This window comes from Anoplolepis gracilipes, chromosome 4 (assembly GCF_047496725.1).
Source record: "Anoplolepis gracilipes chromosome 4, ASM4749672v1, whole genome shotgun sequence".
Lineage (NCBI taxonomy): Eukaryota > Metazoa > Arthropoda > Insecta > Hymenoptera > Formicidae > Anoplolepis > Anoplolepis gracilipes.
In genome coordinates this window covers 13,240,366-13,267,424 of record NC_132973.1, presented here as the reverse complement: position 1 = coordinate 13,267,424, position 27,059 = coordinate 13,240,366, and the positions used below count along the sequence as shown (strand labels likewise).

At 31.8% G+C, this 27,059-nt stretch overlaps 7 protein-coding genes and 1 long non-coding RNA gene across 10 annotated transcripts; 3 read left to right on the top strand and 5 right to left on the bottom strand.

Moving 5' to 3' along the window:
* Positions 1–56: 56 nt before the first annotated feature.
* Wdy (WD repeat-containing protein WDY) lies at positions 57–5,414 on the bottom strand. Its single transcript, XM_072889414.1, has 19 exons — positions 5,272–5,414; positions 5,112–5,205; positions 4,914–5,018; positions 4,666–4,857; positions 4,248–4,359; positions 4,039–4,175; positions 3,760–3,954; positions 3,463–3,673; positions 3,172–3,377; positions 2,837–3,037; positions 2,494–2,738; positions 2,002–2,259; positions 1,845–1,928; positions 1,502–1,761; positions 1,098–1,338; positions 854–1,028; positions 590–790; positions 306–394; positions 57–214 (listed from the first exon to the last, which is right to left on the bottom strand). The coding sequence occupies exons 1-19, from the start codon at positions 5,298–5,300 to the stop codon at positions 151–153; spliced, it is 3,099 nt and encodes a 1,032-aa protein (XP_072745515.1). The 5' UTR covers positions 5,301–5,414; the 3' UTR covers positions 57–150.
* A 242-nt stretch (positions 5,415–5,656) lies between these two features.
* Positions 5,657–7,824, top strand: Bbs8 (tetratricopeptide repeat protein 8). 2 transcript variants are annotated; one of them, XM_072889408.1, is made up of 8 exons: positions 5,657–5,787; positions 5,862–6,054; positions 6,139–6,271; positions 6,343–6,487; positions 6,567–6,991; positions 7,181–7,352; positions 7,421–7,627; positions 7,708–7,824. In XM_072889408.1, exons 1-8 carry the CDS (start codon positions 5,689–5,691, stop codon positions 7,822–7,824), a joined length of 1,491 nt encoding a protein of 496 aa, XP_072745509.1. In that variant the 5' UTR covers positions 5,657–5,688. The 2 variants fall into 2 exon arrangements, with proteins under 2 accessions (XP_072745509.1, XP_072745508.1); XM_072889407.1 differs by having other exon boundaries at positions 5,751–6,054.
* A 211-nt stretch (positions 7,825–8,035) lies between these two features.
* On the bottom strand, positions 8,036–10,150 carry LOC140664375 (protein YIPF6). 2 transcript variants are annotated; one of them, XM_072889411.1, is made up of 8 exons: positions 9,967–10,150; positions 9,763–9,872; positions 9,473–9,595; positions 9,306–9,384; positions 9,197–9,239; positions 8,982–9,113; positions 8,728–8,885; positions 8,037–8,621 (listed from the first exon to the last, which is right to left on the bottom strand). In XM_072889411.1, exons 2-8 carry the CDS (start codon positions 9,793–9,795, stop codon positions 8,506–8,508), a joined length of 684 nt encoding a protein of 227 aa, XP_072745512.1. In that variant the 5' UTR covers positions 9,796–9,872; positions 9,967–10,150; the 3' UTR covers positions 8,037–8,505. The 2 variants fall into 2 exon arrangements, with proteins under 2 accessions (XP_072745513.1, XP_072745512.1); XM_072889412.1 differs by lacking the exon at positions 9,967–10,150 and having other exon boundaries at positions 8,036–8,621; positions 9,715–9,859.
* Positions 10,151–10,309: 159 nt separating this feature from the next.
* On the top strand, positions 10,310–11,986 carry LOC140664373 (coiled-coil domain-containing protein 134). Its single transcript, XM_072889410.1, has 3 exons — positions 10,310–10,463; positions 10,866–11,075; positions 11,170–11,986. Exons 1-3 carry the CDS (start codon positions 10,310–10,312, stop codon positions 11,502–11,504), a joined length of 699 nt encoding a protein of 232 aa, XP_072745511.1. The 3' UTR covers positions 11,505–11,986.
* A 123-nt stretch (positions 11,987–12,109) lies between these two features.
* Cda4 (chitin deacetylase Cda4) lies at positions 12,110–18,434 on the top strand. The gene is made up of 9 exons (XM_072889409.1): positions 12,110–12,412; positions 15,904–16,019; positions 16,103–16,214; positions 16,407–16,534; positions 16,628–16,833; positions 16,898–17,193; positions 17,366–17,612; positions 17,724–17,915; positions 18,022–18,434. Exons 1-9 carry the CDS (start codon positions 12,361–12,363, stop codon positions 18,122–18,124), a joined length of 1,452 nt encoding a protein of 483 aa, XP_072745510.1. The 5' UTR covers positions 12,110–12,360; the 3' UTR covers positions 18,125–18,434.
* On the bottom strand, positions 13,145–16,055 carry LOC140664378 (uncharacterized). The gene is made up of 5 exons (XR_012046447.1): positions 15,889–16,055; positions 15,578–15,745; positions 14,961–15,516; positions 14,141–14,321; positions 13,145–13,560 (listed from the first exon to the last, which is right to left on the bottom strand). It is a non-coding gene; the product is annotated as an uncharacterized lncRNA (long non-coding RNA).
* Positions 18,435–18,520: 86 nt separating the features above from the next.
* Positions 18,521–19,732, bottom strand: Nd-b14.5b (NADH dehydrogenase (ubiquinone) B14.5 B subunit). The gene is made up of 3 exons (XM_072889413.1): positions 19,407–19,732; positions 18,932–19,075; positions 18,521–18,739 (listed from the first exon to the last, which is right to left on the bottom strand). The coding sequence occupies exons 1-3, from the start codon at positions 19,594–19,596 to the stop codon at positions 18,690–18,692; spliced, it is 384 nt and encodes a 127-aa protein (XP_072745514.1). The 5' UTR covers positions 19,597–19,732; the 3' UTR covers positions 18,521–18,689.
* Positions 19,733–19,948: 216 nt separating this feature from the next.
* Positions 19,949–25,201, bottom strand: LOC140665028 (transmembrane protein 62). Its single transcript, XM_072890697.1, has 13 exons — positions 24,425–25,201; positions 24,203–24,314; positions 23,968–24,105; positions 23,545–23,871; positions 23,314–23,446; positions 22,771–22,926; positions 22,531–22,678; positions 22,318–22,440; positions 22,164–22,245; positions 21,951–22,079; positions 21,708–21,882; positions 21,407–21,631; positions 19,949–21,308 (listed from the first exon to the last, which is right to left on the bottom strand). Exons 1-13 carry the CDS (start codon positions 24,626–24,628, stop codon positions 21,251–21,253), a joined length of 2,010 nt encoding a protein of 669 aa, XP_072746798.1. The 5' UTR covers positions 24,629–25,201; the 3' UTR covers positions 19,949–21,250.
* Between the last annotated feature and the right edge of the window lie 1,858 nt (positions 25,202–27,059).

Below are 27,059 nucleotides of genomic sequence, written 5' to 3'. Positions count from 1 at the left end.
ACAATTGCAAGTCAATATTCTGAATAATAATCTAAATTAATAATTAGATCCTTGTAAAATATATATATTATTTTTGTAACATTTTGCAAATTTACAAGTTTTCATTATGAGGAATCAATGTTATGACGAAATTGGTTTGCAAAATTTCTTTCAGATTTTTTTTTTTCTAGGCAAACGTAGTGGTTTCATTGCTCTTCTTAAATACACTTTTTTACTGAAATTAAAAATAATTTTTAAAATGTTGGGCAAACAAATATTTTGGATTATATTATACTTTTTCAGTGATTTAAATTAAATATACATACGCAAGTTCCATTTTTTGTCCAAGTAAAAGTGTCTTTTGTACGTCTACAGGTTTCAAAGAGTATGTTGATAAATGTGTGTAAATTGGTATCTAAAAGTATATAAATAATATACAAAATAATATACAAATAATATACAAAATAATTATAAGTTAAAAATTTTTTGTAATATATACATATATATATATATATATTACAAAAATATTAATTTTATTATATAATAAAATTTATTATATAATATTTTATTATATAATAAAATAAAACATATAGCATGTATATATACTCACATATGGCAAGGTATTGTCCAATCTGAACTGTTCCTGATACGTTTTGCTCGGTAATTGTGATTTATAATAATTCTTAATCATTGAAATATCTAATTTCTTTCCATATAGTATGTGTCGCTCTTCTTCGAGAATTTCTTTCGAGATATCAATCTCCTCTTCCTCGATCTCCGTTTGTACTCGTCTCATACCACCATGAAGTACCTTTGTATCATCACAAAGAAATATATACATTGCATTGATATGTATATAAATCTTTTATTTTACCTTCAAAGTGGTGAAACTGGCAAATCGCTTAACATCCGCTGGAATTTTATAATCCTCGAAGTATTTCTGTATGGGTATAGTGGGTAAGATCGGGAGCCAATCTCTGAATGTACCGAGGGTTGATATGTAACGACCACCGAAACTCCACAAACGTACCGTGCGATCCGCGCTACCACTGTTGATCGTTCAAATTTTCGAGTTTACTAAAATATATTAAATATCAATATTCTTATAGCGCATATACCTGACTATTATTCGCGCGCTATTAATAATTTGAAGAGAAGTGATTCCCCGCATATGACCGCGTACAGATGACAACAGGAGCGGCAGCGCCTGCTTTCGCACTGCTCTTTTCGCTCTTCCGTTTATTCTGTCTTTCCACAAAAACGGAAATTCTAATCTTAGGAGCGGCATGCACACTTTCGGCGGGTTTGGTAACATATAATTCGAGAGGAGCCAAACTTTTATATAGCCTATGCTGTGTCCTTCAAAAGAAACGAAATTATTAACATAAACATTTGAGGAAGAATAATTTGTACATTGAATTTTGATATGAAATTACAAAGAGTTAAGGATATTTTTATTCAAAAAGATATTAATTCTCAAATCGATCTCTTGAAAGAATTTCTAGAAAAAAAAAAGAGAAACCTGTTATGAGAAACTGATTTTCAAGATCAGTAGCTAAAGATGTTGCACAATCGCCAATAGTGTGGATGACCGTAAAGGCTCCTAAAAATCCTGCCGCTGGATGATGTGTCCACACTTGTACCAAACCAGAATCGAGGGCGACTAATAACGTACCAACGTTTGGTTTTACTTCTCGCGCGGTCAGAAAGATTATCGCGCGTACTGCTATTTCGCGAATTATATTCAACGCTGATTCTTGATGGACGCACGGAGTCAATTTTCTGTTTTATGAAAAATATAAAGAGAGCTTAGAATTTATATTTAAAAAAATATCTAATATAACTACAAGTAATATATAATTTACTTAATTTGCTGATTTATAGATCTGTCTATCTCATTAGATCGTACGAACGTTTTCTGCGCATTTGTCTCTCTCATTACGGTGTGCCTATTAAATCAATTAGCGTGTTGTCTCCATTTATGTGTATTCAATTATTGCTCATGACAATAATTAGCGTCACCTTCTGCTAACATCGATCACTTGATATTTTCTAAAAGGCTGTCCAGTTTCAAGCCTCCAAAGAATCAGTTCTCCATTGTACGTTCCGGTAACTAGTAGCTGAGGGAATCTTGCAGTTGAGCACAGAATGTCATCAGTGTGACTGATTGGCCAATTCTTTTTACATATGTCAGATTCAAAAGCCGCCAATTCTGTAACGTATTTGTTCCAGCCGCAGCACAGGATTCGATTTTCATACCATATAATGCTGGTTATTTCGCTGTGCAAAAAATGAGAATATAAAATAACAATTCATTATTTTTAAATGATATAACGCATTTATGAATTGTACTTTTTAATTGTATTCCGTTTCTATTACAATATATAAATAGAAAATTTTCGTGCGAAGACTATAATAATTCTCCTAAAAAGTTATAGTTTTACAATTATAATAGCTTTTGTATAATTTGATTTCAAGTGTCATACTATTTGTAGAAATTTATTATTTAAATACCATTGATAATCGAGCATTATATCGCGTATGCAGACACTGGTATTGAAATTCCACATTTTCAGTGATCCGTCTCTAGCGCCAGTAATTAAAAATTGTCCAGAATCCTCGAAACAGGCCGCTGTGATCTCGATATCGACGTATTGTCCGTATCGAATAAAACTATGAGCGTGCGTAATCAGACGTAAACGGCGTCCGGAGCAAGGATCCCAAACGATGATACACGAATCTAATCCGATAGAAATAATCTGCGCACATTAATATAGATAGGATAAAAGGAATATAATTATTTTTTATAAAAGTAATTAACGCTAAATTTTTTAATAAATATAAAACACTGTCTTACCACACGATAGAGTTGATTATAAAGGACGCAACTAACGCCTTTGGTATGCGTGTAACCATCCGAAGTTTCTTCGTTAATTACATGTTCACACACAAGAACCGCTATCATCACGCTAGCAATGATCATCGTACGAGATAGAGTATTGAATACTATGGTCATCGGAGCGTATTCACTCAGCTCCCTTGGTAACTTGTTGTATGTCTGTTCGAGAGAGAAATATATTTTCTATTATTTATTATAAATATATATAATTATAACATTTTGTGCAACGTGGAATAGAGTATAGGAAGAGAAAAAAAATATTACATATATTCGATTATTCGTATCTTTTCAACCTGAATGCAATTTTGGACCGAGACGTCCCACACTTTTATGCATCTGTCCTTCGACAAGGAATAAATACGCTTGCCGGCGTCTATCACAACGAGTGCGCAGATGGTTGAATGATGTCCTGGAAGTACGGCGTTCGCCTTCCCGGGACTGAAGGGGTTCCAAACGCGGACAACACAGTCCGGCCCACCCGTTACTAGCGTGTGGCTCTCTGATGAAAAGAAAATGATAATGCTTCAAAATGAATGGATTGATCGTGATATGCTAAATTAATAAATAAAGCGATAGGAAAGGACCTTCGCAAAGAGCAAAACAGGAGATTCCCATGGGAACTTGGAACTTGTATTGCAGTTTGGTTCCGGTCGCATCGAAAACACATAGAGAACAATTAGCGCATTGGCTGCTTGATATGAAAATTCGCAGGTTCCCATAATAAGCTACTTGGCTCGTCCAGTTTGTGTGTATGTTTTTAAATTTCTCCGTGATTTCAAATCCTTGCAGCTCTCCCTAGTTATAATATATATATTTTTTAACTATATTTTTATCGTAAAGTGTATATCTAATGTATATATTTTATTATAAGTCCTGTATACCTTTACGATGTCATCGTAACGAAGAATGACCGCGTCGCGGGTAGTGCGCTGCTTGAAAGGTCCTTTATCCGTAGGATTAAAAGATACGACTGTGACAGATCCACTTGTATCACCCAGCACGATGTAAGAATTCTCCTTAATATTTGTACTAAAATAATAGTACATGCAAACTACTGCGTTCTCCAAACTGGATACCTAAATACGACGCGTACGATTAATGAAAATTATCTCGGATTAACATTTTGATATGTTTCATAAAATTTATATCACTATACTGACTAATACGCGAAGATCAAATTTCTTCGCCGCGGTGTCATAAAATCTTAAATCGCATTCCGTCGAACTCGTGCACACTATCTGAACATCTGGTAGCACGATCATATCAGTTATAGCGGTGGGTTGCACTTTTAAGTATGCTATAAAGGAAGTATAAGTGCCTTTAATGAATCGAGCCAAAGAAGGAGAGATACTTGAAAAGAGATACTAACGATTCTTGGATTGTACAGTGCGCTCATACTCGAGATCTAACGACCAGTAATTAATCACCCCGTCTCTGCTTACGGTCAGGTAACAACCTCTGCGGAAACTCGTACTTCTGTCCTAAAATATAATAAATTTCTGTATTAATTAGTATAATAAATTCCTGTAAGATGACCAATAAAGAAAAAGCAAACTCATTTTAGTATAAGATGTACATATTATTGGTACAAGCCAATCAGTCCTCTTCTTTCTTTTTTTGTTAAAAAAAAAATTTAACTAATTTTAATATATATTATGGATATAAAAAAAAGTTATAAAAAGCTTTTGATATTAATAACTCTTTTTCTTCATTTTTCTTTTTCTAACGAAATAAAATGAGACATGATCGATTCGTGCATTAGACTTTGATATTCGTAAATCACATACCGATAAAACTTCTGGGCAAAATGTAATTCTGCATACAGAAGTGCGATGACGCGTTCTTAATAATTTTGGTAGATCCGTTAACGGCATTTCCAACATCTGTGATTTCACAGTGGTATCTATGTCTCGAAATTCTATCAGCAAATAGGAAATAAATTCGTCCCACGTTACTTTACCATCGAGCCTTGTATCTATCTGAAATTGACTATTATGTATAATTCCGGGAATAATTAAAATGACGATTGACTAACTTTCTTGAAAAGAATTTGAAACTCATTCTGCGGTATTTTTATCTCGAGGATGTCTCGAAAAGCATCGTACAGTTGAGAAGAATCCATTTCCTTATTTTCTGTCATCTATAAATGCGAACAATATATATTTTCATTAAGTAATTAATAAAAATAATATTAATAAAAAAAAACGTTTATATATAGTAGATATACGCGTACCAGAAAAGCATTATGTAAACGCATTAAAGATTGTTCGGTACATTGTTCTTCTATCTTTTTCTTCTCGAAATGTCGTTCGAATTCTTCTTGTATACTGTAACAATGATTATATATTTATAAGCTGTGTTGCGAATTATAATTAACTATTTTTTTCTCTAACCTCGGATGATTTTTACCAACAAATTCCATTGTAATTTTCTGATAGATAAAAATATGACTTTTAATCAATCAAAATCATGTTAGGAAATTTAAACGTATTTATGAGTTAATTTTATTCATTTGCATTTACGTTGAGCAGAAAATGTCAAAAATTATATCAAATATAAATCATGTCTCACATGATTAAGAACAAATACCAATCATATTTGTATGTACTGTGTATTGTTGTATTAATTGATTATTTCTTTTGGTTCCGTTGGAAGAAGAAAAAACGAGGGGAGAATAATCGATAAAACTCCGCTTATGTACTACATACGTATAAAGTAGACGGAGTTGCTCGAAGTATGAATACACTGTGTAATCGAATCAATGCGACGAAACTAGTTTCCATTCCGAGAAAATTTACAATCTATTGAACATGGAGTTATTTACAGCTTTGAGTTTATTTAGTCGACAAAAATACGAGGCGTGCGCCACCGTATGCACCGATTTGTTGAGGAAAAATCCGTTGGATCAGGTATATATTCTTCCTTTTTTTATATACAGAGAATAGTAATTATCTGTGAATTATCATGTGACTTGGGTTGCCAGGCTGTGTGGGTCTTGAAAATGCGTGCCTTAACATTGCAAGTCTATGTGGATGACATTGAAGGCGAGGAGGAAGGAATCGCGGAGACTCTGCTAGACAATTATGCGATATCGATGATGCCTAGACCAGGAACTTCGTTGAAAAACCCCGGTACCAGTTACACCGGTCAAGGAGTACGGCCTAAATCTCAATCCGGTTTGTCATAGCTTACCTGAAAAAATCAAATTTTTAGTCTGAATATATCGTAAATAAGATAATAGATGATTTTATACTCTAAAGGTAGACCTGTTACCGGGGTAGTTCGACCCGCCACTCAGGCAGCGACGTCTCAATCGATTGAACAAGCATTGAAAACACCGAGAACAGCAATGACTGCTAGGCCGATTACAGCGAGTTCAGGACGTAGTGTTAGGTAGATATATACAATAGGTCCGTGTATTTAATATGAATAAAAGAGATTGAATAGATCTTTATTTTTTTAAGGCTCGGTACTGCATCAATGTTGACAGAGCCGGGTGGACCCTTTATCCAATTATCGCGCTTAAACATAACTAAATACGCTCAACAACAGAGCATAGCGAAACCGTTATTTGAATACATATATTATCATGAACACGATGCGAGATATGTGAGTTGTGCATATTATATATGTATAGATTATTGATATATATTTATATTATTTTTTAAACTAATGTAAAATATCGCAGGCGTTAGACTTGGCTGTTCAGGCAACTCAAGTCTGTCAGTATAAAGATTGGTGGTGGAAGATTCAGCTAGGAAAGTGTTATTATACTTTGGGACTAGTGCGAGATGCGGAGCAGCAATTCAAGTCAGCATTGAAAGATCACAAAAATATCGAGACGATTTTGCGATTAATCAGGGTCTACGTCAGGCTCGATCAGCCCTTGACCGCGCTGGAAACGTGTAAGAAAGGTCTTGAATACTTCGTGAATGACGTTACAATCCTTACGGAGATGAGTCGTATATTCGAGGGCCTGAATAATACGACGATGTCCATGAAATATTACAAGATAATCGCGCAGGAGGATGCTTCTCACACTGAGGCGATTGCCAGTATAGGCATGCATCATTTTTATAATGATCAGCCGGAGTTAGCTTTGCGTTATTACAGGTATATTAAATATATGTACAATATATTTGAAAACGCTAAAAATACAAGTAGATTGTTAGTACTTTTTTTTACTTCTAAATTCCTATTTTTTTGTTTTCTTCGAAATTCGTATCGTATTACGTCTATTTGTATTTTTAGCAATTTATATACTCTTATATTAAATTAAAAAAATATATATTCCTCTTCCAGGCGTCTCTTGCAAATGGGTGTACACAATGCCGAGTTGTTCAATAATCTCGGGCTTTGCTGCTTCTACGCTCAGCAATATGATCACACTATATCGTGCTTCGAGAGAGCATTGAATCTTGCGACAGACGAGAACGAAGCCGATGTGTGGTATAACATTTCCCACATTGCCATTGTATGTATATACAACTCATAATCCATTATTTTGAAATGAAAGTTATGTAGGATGTATGGCGATTGCAGACGTTGGGTGATTCCATAATGGCCGAGGAATGTTTGAGGCTGGCCATTGCGAGTGATAATAGACATGCTTTGGCCTACAACAATCTTGGTGTAATAGAAATGCGTAATGGAAATGTTACGGCGGCGCGAACTTATTTCCATGCGGCAGCCAATATCGCTAGTTATGTATACGAGGCGCACTTTAACAGTGCATATTTAGCTTATGAGGTAATTGTTTCTGATCTGCTTCTATTATATATGTCGAATATATAATTAATATTACACATTCGTTCAATACATACACACAGGTTGGAGATCTACAGACGAGCTATCTCGCGGTACAAAAATCATTGCTCGCCTATCCTGGACACTATGACAGTAAAACTCTTTTACAGAAATTGCAAAGATACTTCTCACATATATAAGAACAATGAAAAAAATATTTCTTATTTTACACTAGATTTAAATTTTATTTAATGTTGTATATAACATATTGTTTTTTAAACATAATTCTCTATATATATACATAATGTACATGTACAGAAAAGTATAAATTATGTTTGAGACTATCTACATTGTCTACTATAATTAAAAAATTGTAATTTGATAGAGTAAAAAAAAATTTATCACTAAAATTTATGGAAGTGTAGGAAGTATTCAAATGCAGCTCAGAATCAATGATATAAGCAATTATCATTCATACTACATTGTGTCTTTTCTTATTAAGTTTGTATAAATATATATTAATCTGACAATTTTTCCACCTTTTCCACTGTGAAATGGTATATTTTTGTGCCGGCAATAAAGTTAGCTCAATTATAATGAGATTTAGAAGGATTAGAATATAATTAGAATATAGAATATAATTCTTATAATTGACATATTGACTGATAATCTAAAGAGATAATAAATACTTGACTATTATATGCACATGTATTATTCACAAAAGCACAATATTGGAATATTTTCAAATATGAAACTTGAAAAATATCATATATGAAATACTTGCATTTCCTTCTGATCTTTCTTCTTTTGTTTTCCAAAACTCATACAGAAGGCCAAAGCAATGTAACAGTCTTGTGACAGATTAATTACAGTGTTGCATCTTACGCAGTATGAGATATAACTAGCCACGATATGACAAAGTAAAAAAGAAAAATTGGATAGACTGCTAATGCTTTCCTCCCAGCTGGTTGACTATCACCAAGGAATGCCATAGATGCTAAAATATTAACATAAATTTTAATATATTTATTTAGATAATAAGACTAAATTATTCTGAGACATATAAGTCTCCTAAAAATCAATGTAATCAATACTATATTTACCATATGTTGCCCACAAAAATCCAATCATAGTTATCATGAATCTCAAGATAAATAGAAGAGTGGTTTGCTGCACTATTAGTATAATTCTGCATAAAATTAATGCAAGGGCAGTTGGTAATAGACAATATCCTAGCACACAAACACTTTGGAAGAAAGATCTGGAAATTTGAATAGTTGTGCACATTTAAAGACAAATATAATTATAAAACAATTAAGTTAAAAAACACATATGTATATATACTAGTCTAACTTACATATTTCCACCCAATAGTTTTGAATTCAATGTAACGACCATAGATCCAATCCACACAATAACAAATACTTCTGCAAACTCAGGCCCTCCATCATTTGAATTATCTGCTGCATCAGTGGAACCTTGTAGTATCCTGTAACATTATGAATTAATATAAGTATAATTTATAAATTTTTTACTTATATATATATATATATATTTATAGATATATCTTACATTGCCATAAACGTACATAATATTAATGGTCCCCACAGATCCCCTGAAATATATATTGTAATTAACCTTTTTTTTTTTAATATATAATAAGTATTATTTGTAAACTTACATTCTTTTAGTAGACTTTTTTTCTCTTTAGGATATAAAACATGGAAAAACTTCTTGCCTACTGCTCGAACATCCCTCAACTATATTGAACAATATAAAAAAATATTATATTGTGTTCTATATAAAATAATTTTTAAATTAGAATAGAAATACATAATATACACTTACAACTGTGTCTTTGATAGGTTCATCTAACGTATTAAACTCCAGCTCTCCTGATTGCTGCTTTGCACCTATTGTCATCTCACCCTCAATATGTTGAGGATCCACATATGTAACATCATCGTACATCTATTAAAAATGTAACACAAATATTAAATATTAAACTTGACATATATTTTTGTACTAGAATATATATCTCTGCCAAAATTGTACTCGTCTTTATTGTGACAGGGAAAAATTTAAAATACTTCAAAATATTATGATGTCCGTTACATTCGCAACAGGATGATACTTGCGTCGAGTTTCGTCTCGTTATCCATCGTCGCCATGTTTACCGTCGATGAAGACAGTTATTGCAAGGAACTAAAAGGAAGTGCTTGGCGTCGACGATCCCGAGAATGATACACTTTAAACATATCAAGAAAAAATCGTCATGTATATACAGCCGATCGACAACTTTGTGTACAATACGCTCGCATAAATACGTGACATTCTCTTACCTCGCTAGATTTACACTTGCGACTTATTATTATGGAGAATGACATGAAGATTATGCCGCATTTATGTCGGATTATTCGTGATATTTTAATCGCTGATCGGACGGTTTAGCGAATCGAGACGATCGCCGATAATTATCCTCAACGATCCGGAGAGCTGAAAATGACATTCGGCTGGATAAGAGACTCTCGACAGATGGCATCGGTGTCGTAAGTGGTGAAGATTGCGGCGTGGCTGCGTTCGAATGACATATCAATTAAATCACGCGTTTAATCTGTTTGGAAGAAATCGCGGTGAAACGACGATAGATCGGTGACATCACCTGCTCGTTGACAGAATTTTCTTATGATGTTCCAGTCACGAACTCGTCGACGAATTTTTGTTTACGTTGTTGTGATTGCGACATTAATATTTATCGCGCACGCGCAGGTGGAGATTGATGCACCAATCATCAACGAACCGAAAAAGAGCGGCGAATACAAATCCGATGAAGAACTATGTATCTATCAAATTTTATTTTTTTCTTTCTTCTCTTTATTTGATTACCTCTCTTAGTAACTGCCTTCTACACATTTATATTCTCTTTTCTTTTTTTCCAAAGTATTGATATATTACTTCAATCTTAAAATACGTATAAAGTATATAGCAAAAACAATGATGCACACTTTTATCATTTCAATCTTTTATCAAAGCAACTGTACTTATTGAAGATTAGATTAATGTACTTTATACTTTTATTTTATTTTGTATATATATATATATATATATATATGTATACATATATATATACATATGTGTATATATTCATATCTTAATTATTTAAATTACGAAATTACTTATACTTTATATATATAAGTAATTAATTTTGTAAATCTATTCTTAACTATTTTTTATAATACAGTCAAGAAACTATTCACCCAACGGCGTAAGGATCACATAGAAGTTATACGGACTCTCCTAAAGATAGACAATTACGAGCGCCTTTATAAAATGATTACACTACTGGCTAACAAAATAGTGGAGGTCATCAAGTCCAGTAAGAGTGTCATCGAGGAAGCTGGTTTTGTCCCGAACAATAGCTCTTTTCCAAAAGATGCCAATGTCAAAGAGGGTACAATTATTTAATTATATATACTTGGATGTATTTGTAAATATAATCTGAAGTTATTGAAAAAATTATAATAATAGAGAGATATTTATCACAGCCTTGTCTAATATTTTGGACAACACCGCACTCTTTGGAGACATTATTCTGCATTTGCCGGACATCACTCACAGGATATTGAAGACGCAGGAGGAATGGAACCCCACGATACACTGGTCCTTGAACTTCACCACTCAGATGCAGCATTTATTGAACAAATCAACCATCACGATGATCCACCTAGTCGAGCAGGAGCTGAACATCACGGAACGGGAACCAAGTTATTTTAATCCGTATAGCACTACCCAACGTGGGTTTACGGATCCTGTGAAGAAGAAGCCTGTAAAGAAAGAAAAGCGTAAAAAGGGACCACAGATTGCTAAAATCGAGTTATGAGCCGTCCTTGCTGCGAGAGAATTCTTCTGACCGGTTTCTAAATCACCTCATTAAAATCCTAAGAAAAATGGGTTTTATATTTCATCCTATAACATTCAGATTTAATGCCAACAAGCTTCCTACAATAATGTATTTCGATGAAGACTTATATGTTTTGAATATCTATATAATAGTATAAAAATGTGATTAATAGGATAATTAATATATTGTGCGACATACACATTTATATTGTCGGGTTACGCGAACATATCGTATTTCGATAAAAATCTCTTTTTCAATATTAAATAAAAATGTTACTATTATACAATTACACACCGCGATTCTATTTACATAGGAACTGATTTGCGTCCAATAATCTGCAACAAACTCATCGTCGATACAATTTCATCAATTCGCATGATCTTGTGGTTTTCTGGCGAGAAAAGATCGCCTCGGGGTAATCTGTCCCTGTTTTGAAAGCGAGACCAGCGAGGCGCGGTGCTCGAAGGCAAGTTTAACCGTGAACAAGCTGTGAATCTCACGTTGCGACATGCGTGCTATGTCGTGCTATGTCTGATATGAGAGACACGCTTTTCTCGCCGATTTACGGCGGCGGGCCAGTAGAAAGTGGTCAGCCAATGTGAGCTGAGAATGGTACCTCGCCGGCCAGTTCCCGAGAAGTGCCGCGCCGGCGGCGACGGTGTAAATCCGGCAGTGTCGCGGCAGCGGATCAGCCCGGTGGATCGGTTGCTCGCAATCGGCTAATGATACGTCCTGCTAGTAATCGCGGCGATCGCACGAGTTGAACGAGGTTGAACGTGCGAGCGAAACCTGAACGGAACGCGGATTCTCGTCCAGAACATCGAGACAAGGAACGATGAGACTCCAGGAAGCGGTGTTCCTCTGCGTCGTTTTGACCATCGTAGCAGGTAGGCGCGCCCTCGCGTATTCCCTACGTCGATCACCTTTCTCTCTGTTAATTTGTTCCTGTTCTGAGAGATTGGATTATATGCATCTACATGGGAAAGTCAGAAAATGGGAGAAATTATTTAAAATTCTCGCTTGGCGCCGCGCGACATTTCTCTCTGACATTTCTGTGTTACTCAACATATAATAACTGTTTTCCGGATATTATGAAATTCCAATTCAAATTTTTGTTGTTCTTAGTAATAAAATTCCTTTTGCCACTTGCATAGCAGTACTTGATATATCGTTGGTGCCTAACAGCATTCGCTTTCCAAAAATTGCGAAATTCCAAGACGATTGTCTAACGTTGATTCTTAAAGTGTACATTGACTTGATAGTCTGACTTCTCGCTGTTCCTCAGAACTACGTCTGACCAGTTCTAGCAGGTCGTCACTGATGTTTTATTTTTACCTTTTTTTTCTTTAGGTTGATGGTATCTCTCAGGGAGCATTCTCTGGCATATTCTTTTCTTAGTTTTCTCTTTACACTTCTCTCTTCATGGTCGACATTTTTATCAATCACATCAGGCGCGAATAAAAGGAAGTGTATAATTATAATTCAATAAATAATTATATATTATTAATTAATTAATTCGTTCTCATATTCTATTACATTTTATTATCGAGATAAACTTCCTGAAAATATAAATGATACTTGTTTAATTAAAAAATCGAAAATTAAAAGTATTTCATGCTTAAACAATGATTTATATATTGTTATATATAAATCGTAGAAAAAGATAAAAAAATATATATATTTATATTTTATAACAAAAATTTTTCCATTATTTTATAAAATAAAATACAAAAAAAATCTGCGAGGAAGCGAAAGATGACACTGGCGAATTCGGTACATCAGCGCGGTTTCACTTGCGTTTACATAAGATTTATTTTACGCGCATATGGTGTACATGTACACGTGTAGTCGCACACGTGTGCGTGTATCTGAACGATAGAAGGAAATGTACCTGAGCAAGAAAACAACGTCATTGCCAACGTGCACTGGTAAAACGTGTACCTTCACTTTCCACTTTACCGCTAAACGAATCTTTTTGACATCCGCGAACACAGGCACTTTTCTTGATAAGTTATATTCTTGCCTTCTTGTTATCCTGTGAAAAATAGATGAGTTAAAGAAAAGCTATTTGCAAAATTGCATTTTGTAAAATTTATTATTCGTCAAGAATTAAACAAGACAAATTGAAAAAGAAAAGCATCCCGAAATTTCATTAGTACGTTCTGGCTTCGTAGAAGAAGTTCGTTCAAGAATAAGTTCTTTTTCGTTAAATAATCTTTTTTCTGGATACAGACATCCGCTACATTATGTCAGGAAGTCCAGCGAAAGTGAGTTCGCCGATTTCGCGGCATTGCAGAACTTTAATTACAGAGCGTGATTGAGTTACACGATTATCGAGTGTCTCCTCAGATGTAATCTCTAATCTTGTATCAAGAATGCAGTAATAATTCTTGTGATTTATATTGTGAATAATCATTATATAATTATTTTATCTTATTGTTCCCACGAGATTTAAACAGAAAATATACGAGAATTATTGGCATACGTGTGACGTTTAGAGAACATAATCTTATCGTGATTAGATACAAAATTAGATAACATTATCTAATTTTAATTTAATTACAATATTATTAGAACAAAAAGGAAACGCAGAATAAAAATAAAGTACTACGCACGTAACGATTATAAGGTCACTGGGAAGAACCTTCGCAGGTGTTACTTTCTCTCTGTATGTGAGCTCTTGCACATTATTTTTAATATCTTCGGATTTCCATTGATCATGCATCGTACAATTTCTCTCATTATATTCACGTGTCTCTTGTATCTCTTTCCTATTTCCGTCCTATTGATTGTTATCTAAATTTTAATGTTAACATAATTTTAAAGAAACATTAAATTTTTAATTTATTGTTAAGAAAAATGCGAGCTATTTAAAAAAAAAAAAACTTTGCATTCTCTCAAGCATATTCGTTTATTGCTGCGCGAATGTATATTATGAGAGTTTTTCTTTTGAAAACTTGTGCAATTTTTTGTACATATTGTAAATGCGAACGCACAATCGCGCATACGAAATATGCAATTAAAGAGCTTTTTCGGCACTTGGAAATTCTTGGTGCGTTCGGTGTAAAATATATACATATACTTAACTGATCAACCAAAAATAACGATGCATTACGTGATGAAATAAATCCATAGTGAATTTAAACTTGAATATTAACATTCTTTTGTGGAATTCAAATTAACATTTAAAAATAATAATCAAAAGTATTTTAATATTTCTCGTAGTGATAAAATATGCCGATATTTCACCCATGTTAAAATCTTTAATATTTTTATAATTTTAACATCTGATATATATAAATTATTATTTGAGATATAGGTTCAAATTTTTGACTTGAAAACACAATGAACTGTGTAAAATGGATTTTAAGATATGCTAATGTTTGGATATTTATAATCTATAATGTTTGGAAATTTATTTTACTATGTACTTACACGATATGCGTCTCTCTTTTTATACACATTTAATGCATTTGCATTTCGCCGAAAGGAGCATAAATATTAGCGGTCCGAACATTTGTTCGTGCGCATTCACGTGTCCAAACATATTGGAATGCCCACAATCATGCGTTTCTCGCTTTCTCAAACCTCTCTTCTGGAATTTCTCCCGCCTATATATTTTCTATACGCTTTCTGTATATACGCGCAATATCATTCTTATCTTTTTATCTTGATGATGTAATATATAATAAGACTATTATAATCAATTAAAATCGAAAATATACGAGAATTAAAATTTCACAACTCCTTAATATTCAATTTCTAAAATGCATTTTATGTAAATTTAAGAATTTAATGTAAAAAATTTTTTTAAGTTATTATCTTTTTCTAGTTTCATGTAACTATCCATTCATTAAAATCACCACTTTGTGGCTGTTGATCGTAATCATACGATTCTCGAAGCGTAACAACGGTTGAAAATAAAAACGGTTGACAGAAAGAACGCGGTAAAAGTGGAACGTAGGTACTTGATTGAGTCAGTTGACCCCATCTAGAACACAAGAGCATAAATACACTCAAGCATAAACGTGTTTAGAACAAGCAATCCCAACCTTGACATTTTCCCGCTCAAGCATGGCTTTCGAGTACTTTTCTCAATCACTTATACGATCGCACGATCGTGTGCTCTGTTCTTTAAAAATAAAAAAGAAATCAGACTTTTTTCCATAATCGGAATAGGCTGCTAAGATTCGTCATTCTTGCGGATAAAAATTTTCGGTCTGCGCAATAAAATGAAATTTGAATTTGTGCGTGAAGTTGATAATTATAAAATGCTTCTCATTACTTTCACAAAATTCATATTTTTCGCTCTATAAAAAATCGTTATCTTATAATATTGCATATTTTATATTCAGATTCTCACCTTTCTCCATTTCAGTGCACAGTCAAAAGAATAAAAAGGACGAGGATAAGAAAGACGAGGAGTTCAGGTGTCCAGAAGGCCAGGGTAACGGTAACTTTGCTGATCCGGCAACATGTAGAAGATTTTATCAGGTAAGTACTTGCTCATTTTTATCACCAGTTTACTATAATTATTCACATTTGTAATTATATCTTTTTATTTTATTTTCTGGAAGTGTGTTGATGGATACCCGTATCTAAACCGATGTCCATCGGGCTTGCACTTTGATGACATCAGCAAATTTTGTACTTTCAAAAACGAGGCACGATGTGGACCTATCGAGACTAGTAAGCGAATATTTGTTATATAAATATTTCATCAAATATACGGAGAGAAATGATTTAAAGAAGAAATTATAAACTTTCTGAAAACAATTCGTCTGATAATTATACGATTATTTTTCAACCGTGTCCTCTTCATTTGTTCGCTAAAATGTGTAATTTTCTTGAACTGTGATAATGGTGGTTTTTAATTTCCAGCACCAGCACCAATCACTGAGCCGCCCACGGATTTGGCCGAGCGCTGCGACACAGCAAACTGCCAACTTCCGTATTGTTTCTGTTCCAGAGATGGTACGATTATTCCCGGTGGTCTTCACCCAGAGGAGGTAAAATATAATTACGGATCTTTTCAATTATTTTTGCTTCTAAAGATCTATTCAAACAGATATAGATACAATTTGAACCTTGGATCATTCTAGACTCCACAAATGATAATAATGACGTTTGATGGTGCGATAAATCACAACAACTTCGATCACTATCAGAAGATATTCACCCAAGATCGTCTGAATCCCAATAATTGCCCGTTGAGAGGCACATTCTTCATCTCTCACGAATATTGCAATTATAATATGGTCCAGAGCTTGGCACACGACGGTCATGAAATTGCGACCGAGACGATCTCGTGAGTGAATATATTTTAATTGCGTCACAATGTTTATTATACTGACAACATAAATATCTTGCAGACTTCAGAAAGGCTTGGAGGACAAGGGTTACGAAGAATGGGTCGGCGAGATGATCGGGATGCGTGAAATACTGAAACACTTCAGTAACATTTCGACCAGTGAAGTGGTTGGTATGCGAGCGCCTTACTTGAAACCCGGTCGCAATACTCAGTACAAAGTACTCGAGGACTTTGGATACATATACGACAGTAGTATAGGAATCTCGCCATTAAAGGTGCCGATCTGGCCATATACTCTTGATTACAAGATTCCGCATGAATGTAAGGCGGGCACCTGTCCCACCAAATCCTTCCAAGGTAATGAAAATGTGATGAAGGTTCAGTTTCGTCAATGTAAAATATGAATATATAATAACTACCTGAAGACTAGAACTGCAAAAAAAAAAAGTAGAGAAAATATATTGTTACTTCAATAAACAATATCTTTGATACAGTATTTTTTATAAGAAATATCTGTGTATTATCATAGGTATTTGGGAACTACCCTTAAATGCGCATTATGTGGAGAGTTATGAAGGTGGACACTGTCCTTATTTGGATCAATGTGTACTTCACAATCATGATCCTGAAGAAGTATTCGAGTGGTTGCAGGAGGATTTTAACAGATATTACGAACAGAACAGAGCGCCATATATGATGCCCTTCCATACTAATTGGTTCCAAATTAAGGAGCTTGAACGTGGTCTATCGAAATTCCTTGATTGGGTAGTAACGCTGTGAGTGAGAATACATGAAATATGTTTCTATCAAGAAACATTCTCAAAACATTTTAAAATATTAAAAATTTTTTAATAAAATAATTTATAGACATTTTTTATTTTTTACAGACCTGATGTTTACTTTGTAACTGCTACGCAGGCATTAACATGGATGACTGATCCAAAACCAATTAAAGCTCTGCATAATTTTGAAGGATGGTCATGTAAGAAAAAAGAGAACTTGCCAGGTCCACCATGCAACAATCCACATAAGTGCGCTTTAGACTTTAAACCTGCCGAAGCAAATTTCACAACAACGAGGTAGAGATTGATTTAACTCTACACATTACAGAATTACTTGATATCTATTGCTTTAGTTAAAATGTATGGTAAAAATATTAAAAATTATTACTATTTATGTTAACAGGTATATGGAAACATGTAGAGAATGTCCGAACAAGTATCCCTGGTTAGGAGATTCTAAGGGTACAGGACTATTCAATGACAATTACAATCCTGAGAAAAAATAAGAGCCTCACTTGAATGAATTAGATTTAATTCTAGTGCAAGCGAATCGCGTGTCATTCATTGTTATCAAAATGGATGTTGTGTATGCGCGATAAATTTATCAAATACATCAAACATCTTTCTTATTTCAGTATTGGAAAAACTTTAAGAAATGTTAATTCATATCTTTCAGATATACAAATTAATGTACATAAATTTATAATGTTATTCCTATATAGAGTATATATACTCGACAATCATTCACAAGCATCTATAACATTAATCATATATTGATCAAATTGAAAGAAAAAATAAAATGTTTTGATGCTAGATAAAATTCCATAAAAATCAGTCTGTTATTTGGAGGATAATCTGGAATCATACTCCTTTATTTATCTTACCTTTGAAAATAATGTATCTTGTTTTTTTTATTACTATTATAACAATATATTTTATATATGCCTTATAAATTTTATTAATATGTACATACACACAGTACATCTACATTTATTGCATTGAACTGTACTGTCTGTTAGCATCAAATACACAATCAAGATGCTGCAGTCACTTCTAATATATTATAATTACCTAACGAATTGGAGTCCACCCCTCAAGTATTTCACTATATTTCATACGTGCTAAAAACAAGAAAAATGATACCATACAACATTTTGAGTCAGTATGATTACTAATAAGTGACTATTCTTCTTTTAATTACATATAAATATATTTCACAAAATAAATTACAAATTAAAAGTTAATTTATTATCTTTTATTCATTCTTATTATTTATTATTCCTTCTTTTTAAGGATATAGAAAAACATGTTACCTGGTTCAGGAAAGAGTTCTGGATGTCGTATGATATAATCCCTTAGTTTGGTATCACGTTCGGCCTGATAATCATCAACATATTTCTTAATAACTTGTGATACAGCATATCCTATTGCCATTGCTACGACATGGAACTGTATTCCTAAATATAAATATTATTCATTAGTTTAATATTGCACTGTCAAAAATTGACTGTAAAAAGTCTCATAATAAGAATTTTATGTAATATATATATATATATATATATATATATATATATATATATATATGCAATTTTGTTAGAAAAAATTATCAGTGGAAGTTTTTTTGTATCAAAATAAAAGTGGAAACAATTATTAATTGATTATTTCAAACTGATATTGCCACAAACATATATATACACAACAAACGTTATATAATAACATGATGAGGTTAAGTTGTAAAAAAATAACGAAACATATCGTGTTTATGATCTTATTAAAGTAATTATTTACCTGCATAATATGGCCTCTTGTTAAACCAATTTTTTAAGCATACTGTTGAAAAACCAGTTCCCATACATATTACTTCAGTCGCATATTTTTGCGGCAAACTGAGCTCGTAAGTGGGATCTGGTTTAAGTAAGTCCAGAGCCCATTGAACTTCAGGATGGTCACTTATCTCATGTGTATGATGTTTACTCATTTTTGCGAATTATGTCACGATCAAGGTAAAAATTACAAGAAAAGAAATGTTACAACTATCCGCAAACCGGCAACGCACGGCAGGGAATGAAAACTACAGAATAATCACGCGATGTGTGTGTGTATGTATAGTATGTATGTGTAGTATGTGTGTGAATCGATTTGCAGGCTAATTCGTCTTTAGCGGCATCTAGTAAAGTATCATCAAAATATTTACAATATATCTAATGGAAAATTATATTTTCGGTCGTCGGTTCGAAAATATATATTTTTTTAATTAATAATAAATTATAAATTAAATATAATTAAATAAATAATATTGCATGTACTATAAGTAATTAATAAATGCAATGTTTATTAATATGTCTTCATATGTCTCTCCAAAATTTTTATTTATCATCTATTATTACATACATACATTACTAATGTTAAATAAAGAATTCTCTTGTACGTGATGTTACATGTTTGATCATATTTGATAACACATAATCACACTTTAATTAGAACAATATTACTTTCACTGGTTTCTTGTAGCATTTTACATCTTTCAAAGATAGCCAACCTTTTTGTATTATATATTGTGTACAAATGGCACAAAAATTTCAAATCTAATTGCTAGATTAGTATGACTCAGTATGATTATTAGTGCACTTGATATACTTTGTACGACGATTTTGTCTTACACAACAAGAAGACAAATTTGTGTTTGTTAAACTCTACATGTTTAATATAGCTTGGCCATCTCTGTGATGTATCTATAATGAAGACATTTAACATATAAGTTTATAGATATAAATCTAGTGAGATTGTTTTAAATGTTTCTAAAGTACTGTCATGAAAAAAATATAATGTGGCTCTTGAATATATGTAGAGAAGTAGAAAAATATATGTCACAGGAAAGTGATTGGGATATTCAGTTAAAAACTCTGAACAAGAGCACTAAAGTTACAATATAGCTTTGTCTTCTGAAGATTTCCATCATTTAAAGTGGAAAATATCACATTCTGTTGTTCTAATATATCTCTAACTTTTTAAGAAGAGATAAAGCATGATAGAGATATAAATATAGCAACATTCATAATACATAAATATTCTGTTTATATCTCTCTCTTTTTATAATGTTTTAATTTGACTTCTTATTATAAAAAAAAATAAAAGTGCGGGCATTTTTCTTTTTATAAAGGAACTTTTGAGTTTGAACTATGGACAGCATGGAAGTAGAAGATAGTAGTGGCTAGATTAATGCAGAATCACATCAATGTTAACAATAAGTATCACATTGCAATATCTGCTTCAGAAGCATATTGCAGTTTAAAAATAATTAATATAAATTATAAGTTTTAAACGTATAACTCTTTAAAAATAATTATATAATAGTAAAGTATAAAATAATGTGGCACTTGTTAAAGGAACGTTGATTTCTTTATAGAAAAAGAGACTATTAAAATGTGTAATAAAAAAAAGAAACATTTCGAATATTTTTAACACAAAAATATTCAGGCATTTTTCACACAATACCTGATCAATTTAGTTGATTTTTTTCATTTCATAATACCTCTACTTGAAATATAGTGTATATTACAATTAAGAATCTATTTAAAATTTTTTTGTAAACTCAATAACAACTCATAATTTATATTACCCTACCATTTTTATTAAATTGCATTGTTGTTATTGATCGCTCCATGAGGAGACCACACAGATGCAGCAGACCTTAAAAAACAGATAATTACAACATACATTAGATACATTATAATACAAATACTATAATATACATTATAATACTAATACTATATAAAAATAGTACAAACCTTAAGTGTGAGAATGGCATTGTGTTCGCATAATAACACAATAGTGCTGCTATAATAATACTCCCAGTTCGTAATGGGCATAATAATATTGCTATTATACCATACTCCAAATATAAAAAATAGGCCATAACAGATTGTATCAGAATTAGCACCCAAGTTGGAACATATTGCCAAATTAAATGGAATTTCGACGTGAGCCTCGCAGGATTTTCAGCCTCTTGTAATCTGAAACATAAGTAATAAGAAACATTAGAAAATTCTTTTATTATTGTGACAAGATTATTGTTACAATATCACATACCTTCGATCAACTCGATGCGCTATAATTAGCATAAGTGGTAAATGGAAACAGCATAACTGAAAATACCCATAGGCGTAAGTAAAACCACCTGGTAGATATCTGTTTCCAATGAATATTCCCCATACAAAGATCACACCTATATGATTCTCGATTATTTCTCCCACAGTCCATGGACCTGGAAATCAGTTTTTATATAATTAATATAAATTTTCAATTTTCCTAATGCATTTTATATGCACATACCAATAGTTAAATATAACGGGTATAACACCAGTCCATAAAACGCTTTATCAACGGTGGCTAATATCCATAATTTCCTAAGCCACCAATGAAAAAACTTGATACGTAATCGTGGTCTATGCATATGTCTATCTAAATCAGAAAAAGTTTTTACAGTATATACTTTATGTATAACATAATATAAAATATAAAATTTATAAATTTGCGTATCTTTACTTTTGTAATATATGTGAAGAAGTCGAAGTAAGCACAGTGGTACTACTGATAATGCCAGTGTTACAGCAAACAGAAACTGAAACTATGAAAAGCCAACATGATAGAGTTATTATATTTTTCAGTAAAAATTTAATTAATCTTAGTGCTAACTTACGATGTGAACGACGTTGAACATTAATACTAATTTGGGCAAAATGTGCGACGATAACCACGATCCATCAAGAGAAAAAAAATGTGATACCGTTTTTTCTCTACCCTTTTCGTCAATTACACGTACCTGAAATGTGAAATAATTTCATTTGAACATTAGTAAAAATAATAATAATTAACTTTTATAAGTAACTTTTATAAGAAGCATCTACTGAACTGTTATCTGATGAATACCCTCTCTGTATTTTGTCGAATTCCACGGCAGTACATAAAGAGGACCCTTTATATGCTCACACTTTTGCCAAACACCGTTATCCAATCGAATTTCAACAGTTTTTAACGAAACCGTAGAAAACGCTAATATTCTACATCAAGCATAATATAAAAGTTAAATTTCGTGAGCTGAGCATATTTCATATAAACAAAAAAAACCCAGCATTAGTAGAAATGCGTTTACCTGACATGCGTGGATGTAATAATGGATTTTGAATTTTCTTTTTGCGGCATCATAAATAGCATATTTTTTGGATTGGTGATTAATGCTACAGGCCAGTCATTGTGCTTTATATCAATGAATGAGAATTGGCCATGATCTACTGCTGCGAGGCGATACCTAATAATAAGCGTGTGTATCAAATAGCCATTTATTTTAAAACTAAAAAAAATTGATAGTAAAGGAAATAAGCATAACTGCATTTCAGAAATAAAAATAATTAACTGATAAAACAAGGAAAACCAAGGAATGTTTACATGATTCCAATAATGAGAAGCAAAGTGTTTTAATATATTAGTTTTATAAGAATTAAAAGAAATATAAATTTAATTTATTATTAGTTATTGCAAGAACTGAAAATATATTCTTATAGACATTTATAAGAATTATGTTCATTTATGTTAATGTATGTTAATTTTCTAATATTAGAGAAAAGAACTCAATAAATAAAATTATGCATTAGCAATTTGTCTTTCTTGGATATGTAAAAGTGTGCATTTGTCTTACATTCTATTGTCTTTCCAATCTGCCAATTCTAACTCAAGGAAGCCCGCTTTTTGTAATGTGTACATGTTGGGTACCATACCACCAAGCATGTGGTAATGGCCACATAGGTATACCATACTCTTTCTGTATCTACCTTTTATAATAAATAATGTGTTTGTTATAACTTTGTTTATATAATTAGAATAAAAGTAGAGTTTGTGCTTTTATATCTGTTATATATATAATCCTTACCTAAAATGTTCCTGATATTTGTATCAGATTGTGATAATATGCATGATGTAGGATAATGGCCAAATACAATTGCATGGTCTGCATTGCTTTCTTTAGATTGATTAACTAATTGTTGTATCTTATCGATCTCTTGTTGGTCTAAAATACCAACAAAATTAAATGGTCTTCTGGGGCCTGGTTTTAAGCAAGCATCAATTGCAATAAAAGAGTATGTTTCAGAACCAGCATCAACATTATACATATAAGATCTGGGATGTTTCTTTCCTTGAATAGAATAATTGGAATAATAATTATTTTTAGAGTCAAGACTGACCACATTGAAGTTATCTGAAAATAGATGAACAAGTTAATAATACATAATATTTTAGTTATTTATTCTGCATGGTTATATATGCATATAATTGAAATGCTTGCTCCTCTTACCATGATTCCCTCTGACATCCAACCATAACGTTCTCTCTTTGATATTAGTCTCATCCATTACATATTTATAATATTTCCATTCTTCAAGTATTTGTTTAGAACCCATTTCATCTATATTTTTGGCATCTGTTAAATCTCCTATTAAAATATAAGCATAAAGTAGTTGATTAATTTAATTTTTTTAGTCAATAAATATAATATTTTAATACAGTTATATCTGTAAAATATAAATTACCTGAAGCAAGGACAACTGCAGGCTTAATTGAATCTACCGTTACATTACAGAATTCCTTTAACTCTGATATCCTAGATGAATCTTTAAAGATACTTATATGTATATCGGATATCTAAAAGTAATAAAAAAGAAGTTATTTTAATATATTTTAAAAATAATAATATATACAATATTAATTGCATATTACCAATTATTCTAAATATATATAGACATAGGACAAACCTGTAAAAACCATATCAGATGATCATACGAGTTTCCTATGTCATAATACTTTGGTCTGGACCACTGTATCTCTCCATTATTGTCTCTCAACATCTCGTCCGGTAGACGAGAGTCAACGCTAATAAGATCAGCTACATTCGCCACAAAGATGGACAACATCAGCACAAAGACCAAGAGGACGATGGTGGATTTCGCTATTTTCATTGTGATGATAATATAATTGCGCGATCATGTAATTTTACAGGTCGAAAAGAAAAAATCGGGGAAAAAATCCAGCTGTTTTTTTTTTGTGCTGCTCCGTGTCCGGTAATCAAACCGGATGCCGTTTATTCACATGGAAGCCGGTTAATGCACCTGGTGACATTTACTGTCCCTGACGAAGAGCCAGCTGGGGAAGACGGTCGAGCGACTTGTTAGAGGAGCGTCTTAGAATCATATCCTACGTGTTTGCGAAACAACGGCAAACAACGAGTCTAACTCCGAGATTCGTGGCCATCGCGAGAAAACGAGCTGCATCGAGCGCGTTATGCGCATGATGCATTCGAACGATGCATGATTGATCCGAAGACGTTCGAAGAAAACTAATAATCCGAATCCAAGATCGATCGGTTTACGATATCATTTATTTATTTTGCTATTTATATCTCTTGGATTCGTTATGACACGAAACAGATAATCCTGTGTCAGAGTCACGCAGACTGATAACGAGACCTCTTTCTGCATTATCAATATACACGGTCAACGCGAGTTTTATTATTTCGAGAGAATTAGAATTTATAACTCATTTTTTATTTATATATATATATTATTTTGTAAGCTTTTATTTTAACAGCGAGCGATTTTATCAACATTGTTGAGTATTTTGTTATACATGACGCTGCGAGATGTCACTGCATGTACTAAAAAAAAGTTTGCAGATGGAAGAAATCTGAAATCTCAAGAGAGAGAGATCTAAGATCGAGATCCAGATTCCCATATGATTTTAAAGAAATTGGTAGGCTCTCTATAAATTTCATATAAATTAATAATAATTAATAAAATAATTAATGATAATTAATACTTATAGTTGAATAATTTCATGTTTTTAACAGATATACATATATATATATATATATATATATATATATATATATATTAGCTTTTATAAAAGAAAAAGGTATTTTTTCATATATTTAAAATTAAAAAGAAATTGAAAATTTAAATTCTACAGACAAAAAATTGAAATGCTCTTCTCATGAGATAAAGTTACATATTTCTCTTTTGGAAAAGGTTGAGACATAAGAGTTTGCTTAGTTTCCAAGACCTCATTTAAAATTTCGAAAAAAAAATTAATTAATTTCTTCCCTTGAAACAATAATACAAATAAAAATCCTCCATAATGTCATCGTTGTTTAAAATAATAATTAATTTTGCAAAAATAAAGAATAATTTCGAAACCAAAGATAAAATTAACTCTCTTTGTTAGGCGCAATATTTAATAGATACAAATAGATATTATTTTAAGCTATATTACTACACACTGCGATTTTTTATTTATTGTTATATTTACGAATTTGTTCTCTACTGTTTTTGACATATTTTAATGCCTGATAATATTAACATAATGTTAAGACAAAGTTGTTTTAAGAACTAAAGAACAATAAAGGAAAAATATTGCGCCTAACGCCGGGTTAAATAACAGCTAATCTTAGCTAATGTAAAATTTATCTCGCGCAAGGATATGTCATCAAGTTTCCTGTCTGTGGTCTGTACACAAATCCTGACCGCTTTATGCTAACCACAGGGTGATGAAACATTGGTTAAATATATCTGTATTCTTGGACTGACCTACCTAAAAAATATATAATTTTTAGACGAATTGTTGCAGGAATTCGTGAAAATCGTTAGTACAAATCCTTAAAATTTTAATCTTTTTTTTATATTTCATATTTTCAATAATTTATATATATATTATATATATATTAGATTATTAATTTTCTTTTAATTAAAAATAAACAGCATAATAAATCTTAATGTTTGCAATGCTGAACAAAAATAATATAAAAGAAAATTATATATAAAATACAAATATAGGAAAAATGTTAAAAGTCATGGAATAAATTGGTTCAATCACATATGGAGATATGAAAAGATAATATAATGATAGAATGGATGAGAGATATGCAAATATAAATGAAAAGAGAAAAATTTAATTATTGTAAAACTAATTCCCATTAATAAAAATATACATTTCATAATTCTACAAAATTAATTCTTAGGTATCTTTTTAATCCTTCCATTTTTGGCAACAATTAATCTTAAAGGGTGCATTAGCTTTTTTCTTTTTTTTATCCGGTAAAAAATTTGTTATGTATAATCATATATGATATATGACCATATAAAATTATATAGAAATATATAAAATTTTATATAAGTTATGTATAATTATATATAATAATATATGACTTATTGTATAATTATATATAATTTTATATTAATGTTGGCTAGATGTCAATGATAATGCAAAATTATGCATACTATACATAACTATACATAACTTATACAGAATTTTATATATTTCTATATACTTTTATATTGTTATATATAATTATATATGAGAAATTTTTTACCGGGTAATTTCCTCTTCAATTTATTT

Coding starts and splice junctions, on each gene's coding strand:
- Wdy (XM_072889414.1), bottom strand. CDS start 5,300: ATGGAATTTGTTGGTAAAAATCATCCGAG. Junction 1,762..1,844: donor TCTATAAATCAGCAAATTAA/GTAAATTATATA, acceptor TTCATAAAACAG/AAAATTGACTCCGTGCGTCC. Junction 1,339..1,501: donor AAATCAGTTTCTCATAACAG/GTTTCTCTTTTT, acceptor TTTCTTTTGAAG/GACACAGCATAGGCTATATA.
- LOC140664375 (XM_072889411.1), bottom strand. CDS start 9,795: ATGGCGACGATGGATAACGAGACGAAACTCGAC. Junction 9,114..9,196: donor TTATGTACGTTTATGGCAAT/GTAAGATATATC, acceptor ATAATGTTACAG/GATACTACAAGGTTCCACTG. Junction 8,622..8,727: donor ATTTTTGTGGGCAACATATG/GTAAATATAGTA, acceptor TTAATATTTTAG/CATCTATGGCATTCCTTGGT.
- Cda4 (XM_072889409.1), top strand. CDS start 12,361: ATGAGACTCCAGGAAGCGGTGTTCCTCTGCGTCGTTTTGACCATCGTA. Junction 16,020..16,102: donor CATGTAGAAGATTTTATCAG/GTAAGTACTTGC, acceptor ATTTTCTGGAAG/TGTGTTGATGGATACCCGTA. Junction 17,916..18,021: donor GCAAATTTCACAACAACGAG/GTAGAGATTGAT, acceptor TTATGTTAACAG/GTATATGGAAACATGTAGAG.
- Bbs8 (XM_072889407.1), top strand. CDS start 5,751: ATGCACCGATTTGTTGAGGAAAAATCCGTTGGATCAGGTATATATTCT. Junction 6,055..6,138: donor ACGGCCTAAATCTCAATCCG/GTTTGTCATAGC, acceptor TATACTCTAAAG/GTAGACCTGTTACCGGGGTA. Junction 6,272..6,342: donor AGTTCAGGACGTAGTGTTAG/GTAGATATATAC, acceptor TATTTTTTTAAG/GCTCGGTACTGCATCAATGT.
- LOC140664373 (XM_072889410.1), top strand. CDS start 10,310: ATGATGTTCCAGTCACGAACTCGTCGACGAATTTTTGTTTACGTTGTT. Junction 10,464..10,865: donor CAAATCCGATGAAGAACTAT/GTATCTATCAAA, acceptor TTTATAATACAG/TCAAGAAACTATTCACCCAA. Junction 11,076..11,169: donor AGATGCCAATGTCAAAGAGG/GTACAATTATTT, acceptor TATTTATCACAG/CCTTGTCTAATATTTTGGAC.
- Nd-b14.5b (XM_072889413.1), bottom strand. CDS start 19,596: ATGAGTAAACATCATACACATGAGATAAGTGACCATCCTGAAGTTCAA. Junction 19,076..19,406: donor CAAGAGGCCATATTATGCAG/GTAAATAATTAC, acceptor ATTTATATTTAG/GAATACAGTTCCATGTCGTA. Junction 18,740..18,931: donor AGAACTCTTTCCTGAACCAG/GTAACATGTTTT, acceptor TCTTGTTTTTAG/CACGTATGAAATATAGTGAA.
- LOC140665028 (XM_072890697.1), bottom strand. CDS start 24,628: ATGAAAATAGCGAAATCCACCATCGTCCTCTTGGTCTTTGTGCTGATG. Junction 23,872..23,967: donor GGATGTCAGAGGGAATCATG/GTAAGAGGAGCA, acceptor ATCTATTTTCAG/ATAACTTCAATGTGGTCAGT. Junction 21,632..21,707: donor GCGCATCGAGTTGATCGAAG/GTATGTGATATT, acceptor CTTATGTTTCAG/ATTACAAGAGGCTGAAAATC.